Here is a 17,046-nt window from a genome sequence, read left to right as displayed (position 1 = left end):
TGAATACAACCGTAGTCTACAGTTATATAATATGTATATATTTACACCAGCTTACAATACTTGTTGCGTAGACAGGAATTGTTTGACTTCTTCGTGTCCTTTGACTTCGTCGTGTCCTTTGACTTCGTCGTGTCGGAAAGTGCAGTAGTTGATTGACCCGAAGGTATGAAGAGACGATTTGAAGATCAGTAGTCTTGACTGCTCGATGAGTGACAGAACGGTAGACTTGACTGCCCGATGAGTGAAAGAACAGTAACAGACCCGTCTCGTACTATTTAGGAGGAAAGCTCGGTGTGGGTGTACCCTTTTTGAACTAAGAACGCGGATTCGTTGTTCACACTTTTCGGTAGAAAAGTGAGGGTAACGATCCGCGACGCCCATTGGTTGTAGCCAATGTTAATAAACAAAATACGAGGAAAAGGTCTCCTGCAGATGTGACTCATGGGTGTCTTTGTTCCTGGAAAAAATCAACTATTTCGTTGGGCACATCCGCTTTCTCCGTAATTAGTGCAATAAACCGAAGGACTGTTTAGAGGACCATCCATAAACCGAAAATACTTATATAAATAGAAGTTAAGCTAAAAGGATTCGGTTTATGGAGATTCCTTAGGTTTATTGCGGATGAGTGTAACGAGTGGTAGGCCTTAGCGGCCAGACCGTGAGGGACATCGCACGGACCATCTCGTGTGACGCAACAATTACTTTTATCATTAGGGAAACTTAGTTGTGTTCGCTGTATCGAGAGAATAGTCGTTGCATGATAAATTTGAAAATAAAGAAAAACGGAAGAGTACGGGGGATAGAAAGGGTAGAAAAGAAGTTTTTTTTTATTTAGTAGATTATTTACGATCAATTCTCATACAGAATTTTAAGTAAATTTTTTTGGCGTGGCACTGTAACTTGGATTATAACAGTTTATAGTGTGTTTTTTTTTATTTTATTTTGGTTTTTTACAATTTGTCCTTATGGACATTTGGTAAAGTGTTATATTTTATTGGCGAAGAAAAAAAAATAAAATAAAAATAAATATAGCATGTGGGTGGCTACCCCCAGCGGGCTGCCAGCTTCGTTTTTTCTAAGTTATACCTTTTATGTAGTGTGTTTGATTCTAATTGAATCTAACGCTTCGATCTAAGGGGTACTGCCTTTTTAGTCCGCGGATCTGATCCGTCGTGTCGAGTAGTTGGGTAACTAATGGATTTTCGTGGTTGTTAACTCTTATATTATATCTGTTTCTGAACTGGGTTATTTCTTCTTTGACTGTGGCTATATTAAGGTCGCGGTGTAACGTTTCGTTGTTAACATACCAGGGTGCATCTATTAAGGATCTTAGAGTTTTTGATTGGAATCGTTGGAGAATTTCTATGTTGAAGTTGCTCGCTATTCCCCATAGTTGGATCCCATAGGTCCAAACAGGTTTTAATATGGCTTTGAGGAAAGAAGTTGAGACAAGAAAGGAAAGCTTGAAACTTTACACGTATTATATAATATTGTAATATCATTAGTTTGAGCTTTTTAAAAATGATCTTCTATCGTTACTATCATTGCCACTGTCCTTGATCTGTTGGTTAAGATCGCAAGATCTCTATCAAGTATTTTGCATATTAACTCAAACAGAAAAGAGTAATCGGTTTACTTTTGGCCTGAAAATATTATATACGACATTTGCGTCGTTTTTCGCGAAAATCGAAAACATTTCTCGTCCTTGCTAAGCCGATAATATCGTTCGGTTATAGCAACTGATTCACTGTAGTTTACCGATCAGTAGTAACTGATTCACCATCGATAGTCTCTATTTTCTTAACAAATAGACATATACCGTTCGTCCTATATCCAAGAGAATCTGGAATAAACATAACAGCCATAAAATCTAAAGTAGAAGTTATAAAATGAATTTATCGTGCAAGCGTTAAAAATATGATGATTAACGATAGAATAAAGTGAAATGTCCTCCGCTTTAAACGCTGAAAACGTGTCGGAAACGTGACTTACTTAAAATATTTAAAAGAATACAGGCGGTTATTAGCATGAAATTGAATATACTCGAGGAACGCGAAGAAAATGCAGTTTAGTTAGACTAACAGAGTAAATAGGTTTCACGTTGCGTGTGTGAGAAACAGAGAGAGGTTCGATAATAATCTGGTGAAAATTGGTAAAACTAACTGACTGGCTATTATCTTTTATTAATGGCTAATACACTGTGTCAATAATTAGAGCGATAAGATTCTTTGGTAGACAAATGGAGCCTAATAAGTAGGTACAGTAGCAATTCTATAATGTTAATAATTTAGTAGCGTTATTATATATTATATATATTATATTTTAACAAATTATACATAGCTCAAATACGAGGTATTGTTATTATTATTGTATTATTTATTACACGGTAAATTCAATGTAGAAAATATTAAATTTTATATAAATTCAATATACAATGTAAATAATACAAAAAATTGTATTTCGTTCAATCGCAAAATCTAGCTACGGATAGTAGAATAATTTTTTCTTGGTCGCTAGAAGGCAATAATTTTTACATTCGACGACAAAACTTTATTTTCCTTTGATATGTATTTATAACAATATAACGTGGAAGCGTATGATTAATGATGAAATCGATGATAAAATTTATATTTTACGTATTGAGAATTTAGGTTTTAAGCGAGAATCAAAAAGTCAAAGTAGGTAATTTGTATGTATCGTTCATTCATTGGTCGAAAGAGAAGATACTTAATATAATGACAACATAATGATGTAATACATTTACATATATATTTACAACATAACATTTTACATCATATTTTCATTTTATAATGATTCGCAACGCCGTAATTCGATGTAGTGATTTATATACGTGTCCGACAAAGTGCTACAACAGTCCGATATCTTTCGTTTCACCCAGATCGATTCGTTTCTTCCTCGTGAATTATTATCTGCAACACTTGCTGGCGTCCATAAAATATATCTAAAACGGTTGTTTCACTCGACGTTAATGACTTAATGGTATGTCTGCAGCAAAGAGGCCAATCATATAGTTCACCGTTAAGCCAAGTTCAGTCTTTACGACGAGAATCGTTTCGTTGCGTTTCGTTCTCGTTGCCTAGATTTCTTGCCGGTACAAGACCCAAAAAGCAGCGGGCGGGTCCACGAAAAAAAATATCGGTCAATGGTATAACGGAATTTGCTGTCTGTTTTACGTTGTGATCCGTGTGCGCCGCATGCGTGCACGCGCGTAATTCTAAAGAAAGAGAGTTACCATAGAGAAACCAAGGTAGAGAAAGGTGTGTGCACCAGGCATAGAAAAACAGCTGCAGAAGCAGGCAACTCAGCAAAAGAAGAGAAGACAAAGTAATAAACGATGAGACAGAGGAACGACAGAGAAAAGTAAGCCTGTTCGTCCCGCACTCCCTTTTCCCTTCTCTCAGCCTCTTTTCAATGTACAACAGTTTGTCCATTCACCGTTCGCAGACCTGGGCCCGGTGTCATCGATTATTCGTTTAACGGGATCTACACGTACCTACGGTGGTGGTGAACGATGGTTGCTCCGGAGACCAATCGCTACTTAGGGATTTTCGGCTTCGGTCAGTCGAAGTGTACGTTGTTTCGTGCGAGCATCGAAGATCACCGATGACAATTTAGTTTCGTGTATTGACGCAATTTCTTCATTCTTCGGTAAATTTACCCGGCCACGTGACGCAAGAATCCTGTCATCTCGCAGTATCTTTAAAACTCGATCTCGTTAAAACTTCGCAACCACCACGTGGTCTGAGTATACAGACACTTTTGACAACTGTGTACACACTGTATAAAAGTTTACTTCACGAATAATACACCGAGTGCGCGCGGACAATTATTTAATATTTGCCTGTTTTTTCTTCAACTTTCTGCGACAAATTGCGAAACGTACGCACGTGAGACAAGAAAAGTGTTAACAGCTCGCGGTATTGTGAACGACGAAACCAAGTAAAAGCTGAAATTTATATTCTCGCATGGGTGCATTCTATTGCCGAAGATACGACTAATATTTGATAATTCGCCACGTACTGCTATTAATTATTGTGCCAAGAAGAAACGGAAATTAGCGGCTGTGTTTACGAAGAAAATTTTCCGCTCATTAGTATCCGCGTATAGATCATCCGGTACAAATATCGACCTATAGTTCAGGGATGCGAGAGATACTCTAAGTCCCGACATCCCACGTGTTATCTGTACGAATATTCCACCGATGTTATACGAGTTACATACTATAGAAAAATCTTGGTCCACGAATAACCGTCGAAAATTGGTAATTGTAATACCTAAGTAAATCTTGTAAAGTGAAATACCTAAAAACACGTTTCGTTGATAACAGAAACGAAAATAAAAATAGAAGGAAGCTGTATAAATTTGAATATTAAATAAATTAATCTGAATCGACTAAGAAGGACTGTGCGAGGACGAGTTATTATAAAAAGATTGAGGCGACAGACTAGTGTGCCGAAAAAAAAAGAATCATAAGAGAGAATAGCGAAGCTTTGGAAAGAGACAGATCTCTGTAGGAGCGTGCTATACGACTATATAAAGACGAGAGCCTGACGCATTTTACATATTTATTATTCGTCGAATGAAGGAGCCGTCGTTGGTGAGCGTGAATCGCGGTAATTCGTCTAAGTTCAGTCGTCAGCTCAAAATTCACGTCTAGTTGGCACATTATTGCAGTAGTACGAGTGTCGTTGTCGATTCTGTCAATAAACGTACGGTTTATTCGTCTAAGGACAAAGTTTATTTCAAACGGTTCAACACGGGGTCCTTACTGTCGAACGTAAGTCAGTGAAAATATGAAATGCATACTTCCAGAACTATGACTTCGTGATAGTGAACACAGTTAGGCCAAATTTTCTATTTGATCGTAACTTAACGACGCTGCTTTCAGTTTAGCAACTGCACGACTCTGTACTCATTCTCAGTAATGAAATCCATAACTCATTTTCTCCTAAGTCATCGAAACAATTTTCATTGTACGTTCACTACCAATACTGTTAATAAGTGGAATACGTCAATTATCTTTTTTATATACATTTTAAAAAAAGTTACACGGCAAGGGAAATATCGTTGATGCGTGTTAATTCTCTCTCCTCCAACGTGGATATTATTTTTCGGATTTCTTTTTGTCAGTACGCTTAGTCAGCGTTTGCTAATAACTAGTTTAATAATTCATGATTGCGAAGCGTTTCATTGAATTCGCTTTCTACATTTTAAGAATTTTAAAAATTTGAAAACAACGGATAAAGGTGCAGCAGCAATTAGCGGAACAATAAAGTTTAAAGAGAATTCTAGCAATTATTCAGAAATGTTATGTTTCCAAAATTCAACCCGAACAATACGTACGGTTTTCTTTCACCGTTATCGTTTCTTTGTTCCTTGTAATATTTGCAGTATTTATTATCGTGGTATTTTCGTAGAATTACATGTTTCAGCGCGAATATCAATCGTGGAGCCGATTCGATAAGAGATTAAACATAGCCCAATTAATAATACGACACTGTAGTCGATCTTCTTTAAACGAATCGTTCGACGTATCTAAAATCGTCAATTCTTTGTCGCGAGTTATGTTACTCTTCAATTATCATTCGAATAGGTCGGAACTATTGACTTAACTTTTATAATTTTATATCTCAGAAATAAAGACAACAAATAAAGTTGTCCACTCTTGACACGAAACGATTGATATCTTTAAAAACAAAACGCATAATTTGTCTGTTACAGGAATTACTTCAAAATCGAGAGAAAGATGAGGTAGTGAAGTTGGTCAGTACAACAAGCCATGGTACGACACCGTTAGTTATCGCCTGCCGAAATGGACATTATGACGTGGCTGAATACCTTATTGAAAAATGTGGAGCGAATGTCAATCAACCCGGTTTAGGTAAAATTGTGACTGCGCTATAAATCTTTGTCAAATTTTTCATATATGTCAGCATCTTTCAAATTACAACCGCTTAAGCTCATCGATCGTGACGAAATCGAGGACATACATAAATATGTTTCCGTAAGCCTATAAATCTTCAACCTAATGTTTCACCTTCACCATTGTAGTATTCCAAATGGCGTGAAATGATTGAATGACAGAATTGTCTGAAGTAGTTTCTATCGTAATATTCGAAATGAATTGCGAAAATAGTAGTTCGAAGTATAAGTTCGTCAGTAAAGTTATATAGGTTATAGGTTATATACTGACGAACTTGTACTTGCACGAAATAATATATATATAACCTATTAGGTTTCATATCCTTCAAAATTTGAATTTTAAATGTAACTGATGTCAGTAATTCTGAAATTATGATAAATAAAAACGTTAGAACATTCTAGAAGTAGCATGTAATAGTAAAATAGTATGTATATTTTTTATATTTAATTTACATGTCTTAACATTTAGCCAACCGTACGTGCCACAGTCACACATGTGTCACACTGTTTACCGCGCATTTTTCCAAGTATCGAGGATTAATATTCACTAGTTAAAAAACAAAGTGTAAAAATTATTCAAGTGGTTAATTATATTTTGCGGTAATGATTTTATTTGACGATTTTACATATTGTTTATACAAAACATCAAATTGAAAGTATATATTAAAAGTATAAAAAAATATAGAAAAAATTAAAAACGTTAAAGATGACTAAAGATAAATAACACGACTTGAACGTGAAATTAAAAATTCATAATGTATTTAAATATTTTTTTACATTGTGGTATCGTTCGATTATAACCTTATTTAGTCATAGCTGATAGTGTAACTTTTTTATTAATTTTAACACCACTAAATTGATGTATCTTATTATACTGCACTTTATAAAAGCAGAAAAAGTGGCACAATTAATTGGGAATAATTCCAGGTAAACAATAACTGATAATAATAACAACAACAACAAAAAAAAAGAAAGGAAAACGCGTTGCTAAAGTCAAAAAGAGAGATCTCCCTATTCGATTGGCTAAGTGTTAAAGTTCGATAATTACCGAACGAATTCGATCTTAACTATGAACTGATATCAGATCTATTTCTAATTCAAATAATTTATCTGTTGATCGTAACTCATCTTAAAACTCATCCTTGATATTTTTCTTATGTAATAATATTAGTTGAGATATTGTTCGATTAATATAATTTGTAATATTTCGTTTATTCCAACAGTGATGTTCGATGGAGAAATGATCGAGCGCGCGCCACCTTTGTGGTGCGCTGCAGCTGCCGGTCACTTGATTTTAGTTAAGTTACTAGTGAGAAATGGCGCCCAGGTAAATGCCACCACTAAAACGCTTTCCACTCCTCTACGAGCTGCTTGTTTCGACGGCCACTTCGATATTGTTAGATTTTTGGTCAGCCACGGTGCAGGTATGAATCACTCAAATATCTCTTAAAAGTAACCGGAACGTTTCCATCTTCTCATAGTCGTGTACTGTTTTATAAAGTTGTAAACAAAAATGTGCATCGATGTAGTCACCGTAGAACTTCCGATTAGTATAGAAACTTTCTGTATTATGATAAATGTCGTGAAGTAATAATGTTTTATTTTTTTTATAAGAAAAAAATGCAATTAACGATGAATACGCTGTTTGATTACAGATATTGAAATGGCAAACCGTCATGGTCATACAAGTTTGATGATCGCCTGTTACAAAAGTCATCTTAAAATCGTCAAGTACCTACTTAACCTAAAAGCGAACATTAACCGAAAATCCATAAAGGGTAACACAGCACTTCACGATTGTGCTGAGAGCGGATCTCTAGAAGTCGTGAAGGTACTCCTCGAGTATGGTGCTCGAATGGACGTGGACTCCTACGGGATGTCACCACTCCTTACGGCAGCAGTAACAGGTTAAAGCAGAATGTTCCACGCGCAACCCCGAAGGTTCCCTTAAGACGATTACAATTAATGTTTAACTGAGTGTTTTATTAAGTGAACGAGGAAACTTTCTAGTACGAGGTGAAATATTACAAAGTCTTTCTGATTTTACAGGTCATAAGCACATTGTCCAATACTTTATCAATATACCGGACTTTGTGGATCGTAAGGAACGCATAGACGCACTGGAATTACTGGGCGCTACATATGTGGATAAAAAGAGAGACATGATGGGAGCACTTCAATGCTGGAGACAAGCAATGAACGAAAGGTATGTACAATTTTGTAGAAACAAATGAATTTCAGCAATACACCCCCAGAAATTTATACACACTTCGAATGGTTATAAATTTAGCGTATTTATTAAGGTATAAGTAAGAATAAAACTCCGAATCAAAGAAGACAGATATCGAAATTTTTTAGTTATCACAAATGCTCTCAAATCGATGACTTTTGAACGATCCAGGCACTGTTGACAAAGTAGAGCAATGGAATCGCAAACAGAACGAATCATTTGCTTCGGTATTTCAGTACATAGTCTTTCAATACTTTTTTTTTTTTTTTTTTCGTGGAGGAAATCCGCACGGATACCCGCCGCCTCTAGGGGGAAGAGCGGCGTGGTAGTGTCGGACTCCAACCGACTAAAACCTCCACAATGACCGTCCCTATTGCGACTGAGGGGTGCCCGGGAACCGCTGTGGTGACACACCGGACCCCCCACACTCAATATTCCGTCCGTACTGCGTCTCGTCCTCTCCCAGGGGCCGTCCGGATCCCCAACCGGACTGCTTGGTGCCTTCCGGGTGCTGGAAGGTCCAGCACCTAACTTCATTCCCCTTCGGAGGTCGCTGCGGCTCTCACGCGCCTTATATAGGCGCGTCCACGGACACCGCCGCGCCATCGTCGGCCAATCCTCTCGGGATGGGAGGCCCGCTCCCTCTCCCGCTCCGCCGCAGTCTTTCAATACCTGATCTCAATTCATGAACTATTGCCGCTTTTGTATCATAAACTTTCTCTTTGATGAACCCCCATAAAAGAAAAGTCCATCGAGGTCTGAGAATCGCTGGAAGTATTCGACGCTATCTCTATTCCAATCTATCGGTACGGCAAACATTCACGAAGGCAAACCTTCACGATACTGGTGGAGAGGTACACCACCTTGTTGGAAATAAAAGTCCTCTTCACCCGTAAATATCTCACGAATGCATGGTATAACAAATTATAATCGTTCAAAGTGTATATACATCTTTTTGGGGCACCCTTTATGTACAATACACGTGTGTACGTATAATTTTTACATTTTATAATATTCATAAATTATTGAAATATTTGTCAATGTTGTACTTTAGATATCGAACTGATCCAGTGATACCGAAACCAGCACCATCACCGCTTGTAGCTGCTTACGATTTTGCACGGGAAATTACCGATCCTGAGGCACTGGATGGATTATTAAACGATCCGGATGAAATGCGAATGCAAGCACTTGTAATTAGAGAACGAATATTAGGACCAGCTCATCCTGACACCAGTTACTATATTCGCTATAGAGGAGCTGTATACGCGGATGGTGGAATGTTCAGCCGTTGTATAGAACTTTGGAACTATGCCTTAGATATGCAACAAAGCATGCTGGAACCACTCGATCCAATGACCCAGAGTTCACTTTTTAGTTTTACCGAACTCTTTAGTTTCATAATAGGTAGACAAATAAATACAGGACGTAGAGTACCACAGATTCAGAGAGATGAACTTCTTAGAGTATTCAAGAAAGCTGTACGTTTCAAAAATATACGGGATATTCGTTATTTGTTTGCAAATAGTAATATACAATCTATATTATTGCAGGTTTTGGAAGTGAAATTAGGAAAACAAATGTTGGACAAAGGATCGGTTCGTGGACGTGATATTGCCTATTTGAACAGAGTTCTCATCACCACTTTACATCTAGCAAGTTTATTGACTCACGATATGCCAGATGAAGACTCTAACGAAGATAGTGAACTGCATCAAGCACTTTATGAGTTAGTTCAAGTAAATCCCAAAGACAATAACGTAAGTTAATACGAAGGAATTTATTTACCGATTAGAAATATATAAGTGGTAAATTTTTCTTTTCCTTTTTTCTGTAGGATCGAACTGTGTTGCATTTAGTTTTTAGCGAAAGGAATACCATACTCGGAGCTGGTCCTAAATCTTTGTCATTTAAATTTCCTTCTACGTATTTAATAAAGGCTCTTCTAAAAGTTGGCGCTGACGTCAAAGCAAAAGATGCAACTGGAAGTACGGTATTACACCTTGCTGCTATGTTCCATCCGCAAATCGAACTTATTACTATTATTCTTGATGCCGGTGCACATTTTGATGCTGTTAATAAAATGGGTAGCACGTTCGAATCGTTGATATGGAGTAACAACGTGTATGACACTTCAGCACGGAGTTTTATATATCCCATGAAACACACTAAACTCACCTGTCTAGCAGCGAGGGTAGTAAGGAAAACATACGATATGAAGTTTGTCCCAACACATCTTCAAGACTTTGTTCAAATGCACTAGTGGTATTAGTGCACTACGCAGTGGAAACGATAGGCTATTGCTTAGAATGTTATAAGAGATACTTATACATTATCTAAACTATAAGAAAAATCAACGACAAAGTTTTATATCTTTTTCGAAAGTGTAAAATTAATATTAAGACTCTTTTCCGAATAAGCAAGTATGAAACATAGAGAAAAATACTATTATTATACATATAATGCCATGATGTGGTATACGTAAAGTATGCTGTCAGTAATTTTTAGTTATAAATCTGGTCTTTAGAGAATTAAATATCAGTAAATCAGTAACCTCTGCGACTCCAGTATCGTTCAATGCTAGTAAAGAATTAAGAACAATTCAAATAGTTATGAATTTCAAATTAATCTTAAATTATATTCTTCATTTCGTCCAATAAAAGAAAAATTCTCAATATTGATGTTGATCAATACAAAACACTTAAGATTACTGATTGTCATGGGTTATGATAGCTCACAAATATCGGTTAATATGATTTTATTACCGTATACGCTGACAGTCTTTTCCCTTATACATAAACCCCATTACAAGCCATAATATACAAATTACATTGATAACATTTAGTTATATCTCAATATATGTTAAATTAAAAAACTGTGTAATCGTAGAAATTACTTTCATTCTTATTGTTACATAAAAAAATAAGGACAGAAGTAAAATTATGTAATATACTTTTTTATATAGCATGGAATATCTAAAATAAATTACTTATACGTTTTTATATATTAAAAAATAGAGAAAAATAAAATTATACATTAAAAGTCCTATGATAGAACATTTTTATTATACATATAAACATGTTTTTTGAGTTTATTACTTAAAAGAATTTGCCAATTAGAAGATTTAAGAAGTTACGTATATATTATGTTAATCTATAATATTTAAGCTTACCTTTATTTATAATGTGATAAACATACATATATATTATAAGTATTATACAGTACTATATATACTTAAGAATTATATATCCCAGGTGTTCTGGTAAGGTGCTTTTTTTGAAAATAAACAAATGCACTTGACACTAAATAGCACAACTATAATAATTTTCTCACAGTAATGCATATAGAGTTTATAATACCATTGAGATCTTGATGTGATTTGAGTTTTGTACTTTTTGAACACATTTTTGTTTCAGTGATTATATTCACACACTTTATTTTTACACAAACACTGTGATTCTCTACAAAAAAAGTATCTTACATTCAAAGTCACCCAATTTAACTGTTTTATAATGTGAAGACTGGAAATACAGGTGTGATTAATAATATATCGACATGTTCATTTATTTCTATTTAATAAGATCCAATGGATTTTTATCCTACAAAACTTACCGCTCAATTACCTTTCGCTCGGACAAGATAGCTTCCCTGGAAGAACAACACATTCATAAAAATCTGTTGTACAAATTGTAAAACTTACCCAATTTTCCTGCAAGATATTAGCCGCAATTTAAAAGTGATTAATTACTCAAGATATATTTAGATCCTCTATATTAAAAAATTTTATTTTTAGACACTTATTCAAACACTTTCGATAATGAGCGTTTAAACGATATCAAAGAGAAGATATCGTTATCCCTATTCTCTTCTGTTCGTCGAAACACATAATATCCTTCCTCCAAAATATCTCATGGAATAATAAAATACAACTGATCAATCACTTACGATGGAAATAATACAACAAACCATAGCACACGATCTCATGCGTTATAAAATAAGACCCTATCTGACATCAATGACATTATAAGAAAAAAAGACCACATCCTTCAAATGTTAAGAAACAAATTTGGCAACCACACAGCGGAGATCGACGATGGTTATTAAAAAATTCCATACGCATAGTGATTTGAACACGCATTAAATATTTCATTGGCGATTACGGCAAAGACCAGAGCATAAAATATTTACAACCACTTACCATAGAAGTTACAGTCATAATAAGTAATTGTGCTTCTTACGTTACATAAATTCACTTGGAATATAGAAATTTTGCAGTTCTAAACTAGTTCTCGATAAATATGGAGGATACAATAAAATCTCTCTAGATGCTACAATAAAATAAGAATCAACCACAATGTTAGAGACGAAATACTATATTACCGTCCACAGTTTTAATTTTCCCAAAACCTGTTAATCCACTATTTCAAACAATAGCATAAATTTTTAACAATCTTCGAAAGAAGAGTACCACATGTAACTTGATAATTCGAATATCACATTAACAATGCATACCAGTAACCATTAATGAAGGAACAAATATTTGATAAATTTTAAGCAAATTATTCCTTCTTGAAATATATATTCGTCATAGAGGAATAGAGAACCAGAATCACCTGAAAAATATCTCACCTGCGATGTAAACAAATATTCATGCCTCACAGATTGTGAAGTTTATAAATCCCAAAAGTAAGCAGGGAGTACTAATATCTACAGTTATACATTTTTTAAGCAGAAATTTCTGCTTAAGTGCAATACATTTGAAAAAACTCGTTCTAGGTAAATGTATTGCACATGTAAAAGTAGCGGAAACAATATCCTCTATGCCAATGCATATCCACAGCTTAAACCTGCTTAAAGTATAAAGAATCACAACAACACAGAAATAAAACACAACGACCAACATATTTTTTTGTAGTCAAAACGGATTTGGATTTTATTCAATCTCTGTCATGATGTTGTGGTTATACAAGAGTGTTATACAATGCGCAGAATGTTCCTCGAGATCTACATAGCGAGAGGAAATATGTTTACCAAAGAATATATATATAAAATTAGCTGTGAAAAGCCTCTATTTGCATTTTGTAAAAACCGACAGATATTAAAAATTGTTGGTTCTTTACACAAATATTTTGTATTTTTTGGTAAACATATGATTGATGCACAATACGTAAGACAAATTCTGCCAAATTTTGGGTATAAAGTCATCCAATGTTCGTTCGCTGAAGTCTCGAAACGAGCGAATTGGAAGGGACCTTCCTAATGACAACTAAAATTTTGTATGCTCCGCTACACTTGAATCTCCAAGTTACTAAAACGATGTGACGCGACGAATAAAAGATCAGATCGCAGAACTATTATGAAAACAATACAGTCCCCTGTTGAGCGATGATGTATCTTACTATGTATTAGATACAAGAATAGAGTGCGACCGATACCACAAACAAATCGACACATCCACGATGTGTGTAGGATTGTGCATGAAAGTATCTATCATACATGGATAAACTTTAACTCGTAAAATCCGTAACAACTATATCGCTTTAATATTTATGCTTGAAAGATTAATCTGTCCCTGATCGATAAACCACTCCGCGAACGACCAAATCGTCATGTTCAACCGGAATGTGGGGAAATCGATTGATCTCTCGTGAGAACTAAGAAATAAACTTACAAGCTACATTTGATAATTACTGTAAATAGCATAATAAACCTATATACTGAAAAACCTATAGATTACGTAGAACATTATGAACCTACATCTAACAACTAAACTATATGTCGATCACTCAAATAGATCGATTTAGGAGTGAACAATTAGTAGACTTCCACTGTAAAAAGGAACGATAATCTGGTAAAAGAATTTCGAATGAAATAGTCGCAGCAAGGAAGGGTGATCATCGGCAGCCAATAAGTGTTTCAACGTTGAAGTAGGCATAAAACAACTGTTGATCTTCCAACGACAGATACTTCTCACCCACTGTCCTAAGTTCTGCCACACTACTAGGATGAATTTCAAGTATTGTCACCAGGAGTGGAACAATCCTGCAGACGACATACGAACACCCAGTCTCCTCTCGCTGCATCAATAAATTATTGTTAAGCATCAAATTCTGCAGAGGTTCTCTATTAATGTTACCTTGAGTGTATTCCCCAGACTTTAGTAGAGACGAACATCAATCGTTCTACCATCGATACGTGACCGATTCATCATAGCTGTATATAAAAATTATTAAGAAAAATCTTTAAAATGATACATGCCCATCAAAATAAGTATTCTCTTAAATAGACAAAACCGATCTATACTATTAGCATATTCTTTAAAAGGATACACACAGCGCGTTCAGCATCCCATTCAGATGCGAATCGTACCATGCCCATGTCAGTTCCCCGCATTTCAGCAAATTTCACCTCTCCAACGTCTTGGAATTTATCTCTCAACATTTGCCATGTCGTGTTTGGTGGGAGCTGTTACAATTATCTTTGTTTATAAATAAACATACATGTATTAGTTGTTGTGTACAAATTAAGAAAAGTGCATACATTTCCTATAAGAATAGTGTCTGACATCGGCCGAGAACCATTAGTATTCTGTCTGTTCCCACCTCCTCCTTGACCTTGATTTCCAGCAAAACCACCACCTCCACCAGGAACACGATCGTTGTCCCCTCTGTTGAATCCACCGTCAAAATCTCTGCCACCACCGAAGTTAGAACCACCAAAAGCATTGTTTCCACCGAAGCCTACATCATTGTCCATTTTAGATAAGCCTCGCGGCGCAAATGAATTGTTGCCTTGTCCACCAGCTAAAGAGGCTTGTAAATTAGACAAACCTCCAACTCCTCCGCCGAAATTATTTAAGTTAGAAGCCAACTCATTTGTTAACGACGAATTCAGCAAAGAACTCGTGGTCAGGTTAGCGCTCAGACCTCCAGCAAGACTTGCTTGAAGAGCTGCAGCATTTGAATTTGTCAATGCAGATGCTATAGGTATATAAATATATCATTGTCAGCTTCTATATCTATCCTATTTTATATATTACACTTATAGTAAGACTCACCTAACTGTGCTGGCACAACATTGTTTAAACCAGCTCCAAAAGCACCAGCAGCCAACACAGGAGCAGAAATAGGATTCACAACAGGTGGATTATTTGCTTGTACATTGGGAATGTTTCTAGCTACATCCATTAATCTATTACCACCAGCTCCAAGACCCATTCCAATTCCCTTTAACCCTATTTTGGAATTGATATCAATTTTCATTTTTATATGTTTATATAACAAAATAAAATATTTCTTAGGAAATAAGAAGGTACCTTCTGGTAATTTTGGTGGCATGTCTGGTTCATTTGCTCTGTCAAGTCTCACAGTCATACGTCTATCATAAAGTTGCTGATTATGAAGCATTGATATAGCTTGTACAGATTCTACTGGATGGTCATATTCTACCACTCCAAATCCTCGAGATTTTCCATCTTTATCTTTTCCTAATTCAACATGTAGTACTTTACCAGCTAATTTAAAAACTTCTAATAATTTCTTTTCATCCACTTTGTAGTCAAGCTAAATATACAAAGTAACAACTTAATAAACTTTCATATACTTAATTTGTCAATTTAATACAAACTATATCGCAAGATATACTTACATTTGCAACAAATACTCTAGTAACTAAAGGTCCGTTAATACCTAAAGATTCTAAAAACTGAGTACTTAGACCGTATGTATTCCCAAATTTGCTATCTCCTCCACCACCGCCACCACCGCCGCCACCTCCACCACCGCCTCCACCACCACCACCTCCACCAGCAGGGGCATTCATATTTTGACGCCCACCACCTTGTGGCCTTGGCGGATCCCTAAATCTATCATCACGAACTCTTTCATTGTTACGAGCTGTTGCTAACCGGCCATATTTGTCCCGTTCAACATCAAAGTCCTAAAATACATGAATATTAAATATGTCCTTAACACTGATTACACGGTACTCATCCAAGTTGTAAGGAAGTTGAAAAAATAACAATATACTAACTACCTCTTTGACGACCAGCTTTCTCCCTTTAATATCATACCGATGCATTTTTTCTACAGCAATTTTTACCGAGTCTGAATCTTCAAATTCAACGATACCACAACCTCTTGGTTTGTCATTTTCATCAGTAAAAAGTTCAACGTGAGCAACTTTTCCAACTTCCGTTCTGAATAAATCCTTGAGATCTTGCCAGCGAAAATCATAGGGAATGTTTGATACGTAGATTCGTCGATCTGAAGCTTTTCGACCACGATCGTTTCGTTCTCTGCTACGATCACGGCTTGTAGAATTTATGCGATTTTGTCGCTCCGCTCTCCTGTTACGATCACGTTCTCTACTTCGATCTCTTTCCTCATTATTCTGCACTTGACCCCTAATATTTAATAAGATTATATAGGACTAACGCGTGTAAGAGGAAACACGTTTTACTGTTGCTTGTTAGTATGTGTACTTATAAATTTTATTATATGTTTTTCAATATACAATTTGTATAAATTTTAACTAAATTGAGTGATTCAACAAATACTTGCTAAAAAAAAATGTATACTGCTGATACGTTGAAAATGTATTAGCGTCGGTTTGTGTTAATTGTACATGATTCTCCACGCCGACAAAGAATAGACAATGAATTATTATAAATATCAATTTTATACTTACTCCTCTTGCTTAATCATTGTGAACGTTTTTTGCACTGAATAAACTAAATTATTTAAAGAACATATAAATAGTTTATTCGTTAAAAAGAGTAAAAGACACCGAATAAGCAAACATACGCGACGGTGAAGCGTCCTATAAAATGGCCGTCCGAGGAAATGCTAAACCATACCGGAAACTACTGTATT

At 35.6% G+C, this 17,046-nt stretch overlaps 2 protein-coding genes across 7 annotated transcripts in view; one reads left to right on the top strand and one right to left on the bottom strand.

The window, feature by feature from the left end:
- Window positions 1-11,721, top strand: part of LOC132909859 (protein fem-1 homolog CG6966) — a 40,415-nt gene extending 28,694 nt beyond the window's left edge. For both annotated transcript variants that reach the window (XM_060964996.1, XM_060965006.1), the window contains exons 2-8: window positions 5,743-5,902; window positions 7,167-7,367; window positions 7,599-7,850; window positions 7,993-8,149; window positions 9,228-9,654; window positions 9,727-9,933; window positions 10,011-11,721. In XM_060964996.1, coding sequence (XP_060820979.1) covers window positions 5,743-5,902; window positions 7,167-7,367; window positions 7,599-7,850; window positions 7,993-8,149; window positions 9,228-9,654; window positions 9,727-9,933; window positions 10,011-10,436 — 1,830 coding nt within the window. In that variant the 3' untranslated portion in view covers window positions 10,437-11,721. The remainder of the gene's footprint in view (window positions 1-5,742; window positions 5,903-7,166; window positions 7,368-7,598; window positions 7,851-7,992; window positions 8,150-9,227; window positions 9,655-9,726; window positions 9,934-10,010) is intronic.
- A 1,356-nt stretch (window positions 11,722-13,077) lies between these two features.
- LOC132909867 (heterogeneous nuclear ribonucleoprotein M) lies at window positions 13,078-17,033 on the bottom strand. 5 transcript variants are annotated; one of them, XM_060965049.1, is made up of 10 exons: window positions 16,862-17,032; window positions 16,205-16,577; window positions 15,821-16,111; window positions 15,489-15,735; window positions 15,231-15,407; window positions 15,004-15,153; window positions 14,714-14,913; window positions 14,503-14,638; window positions 14,310-14,386; window positions 13,078-14,250 (listed from the first exon to the last, which is right to left on the bottom strand). In XM_060965049.1, exons 1-9 carry the CDS (start codon window positions 16,876-16,878, stop codon window positions 14,331-14,333), a joined length of 1,647 nt encoding a protein of 548 aa, XP_060821032.1. In that variant the 5' UTR covers window positions 16,879-17,032; the 3' UTR covers window positions 13,078-14,250; window positions 14,310-14,330. The 5 variants fall into 5 exon arrangements, with proteins under 5 accessions (XP_060821032.1, XP_060821043.1, XP_060821023.1 ...); XM_060965060.1 differs by having other exon boundaries at window positions 15,004-15,123; XM_060965040.1 differs by having other exon boundaries at window positions 14,714-15,123; window positions 16,862-17,033.
- Window positions 17,034-17,046: the final 13 nt, after the last annotated feature.

This window comes from Bombus pascuorum, chromosome 1 (assembly GCF_905332965.1).
Source record: "Bombus pascuorum chromosome 1, iyBomPasc1.1, whole genome shotgun sequence".
NCBI classification, from domain to species: domain Eukaryota; kingdom Metazoa; phylum Arthropoda; class Insecta; order Hymenoptera; family Apidae; genus Bombus; species Bombus pascuorum.
This window is presented reverse-complemented; position numbering and strand designations above follow the sequence as displayed.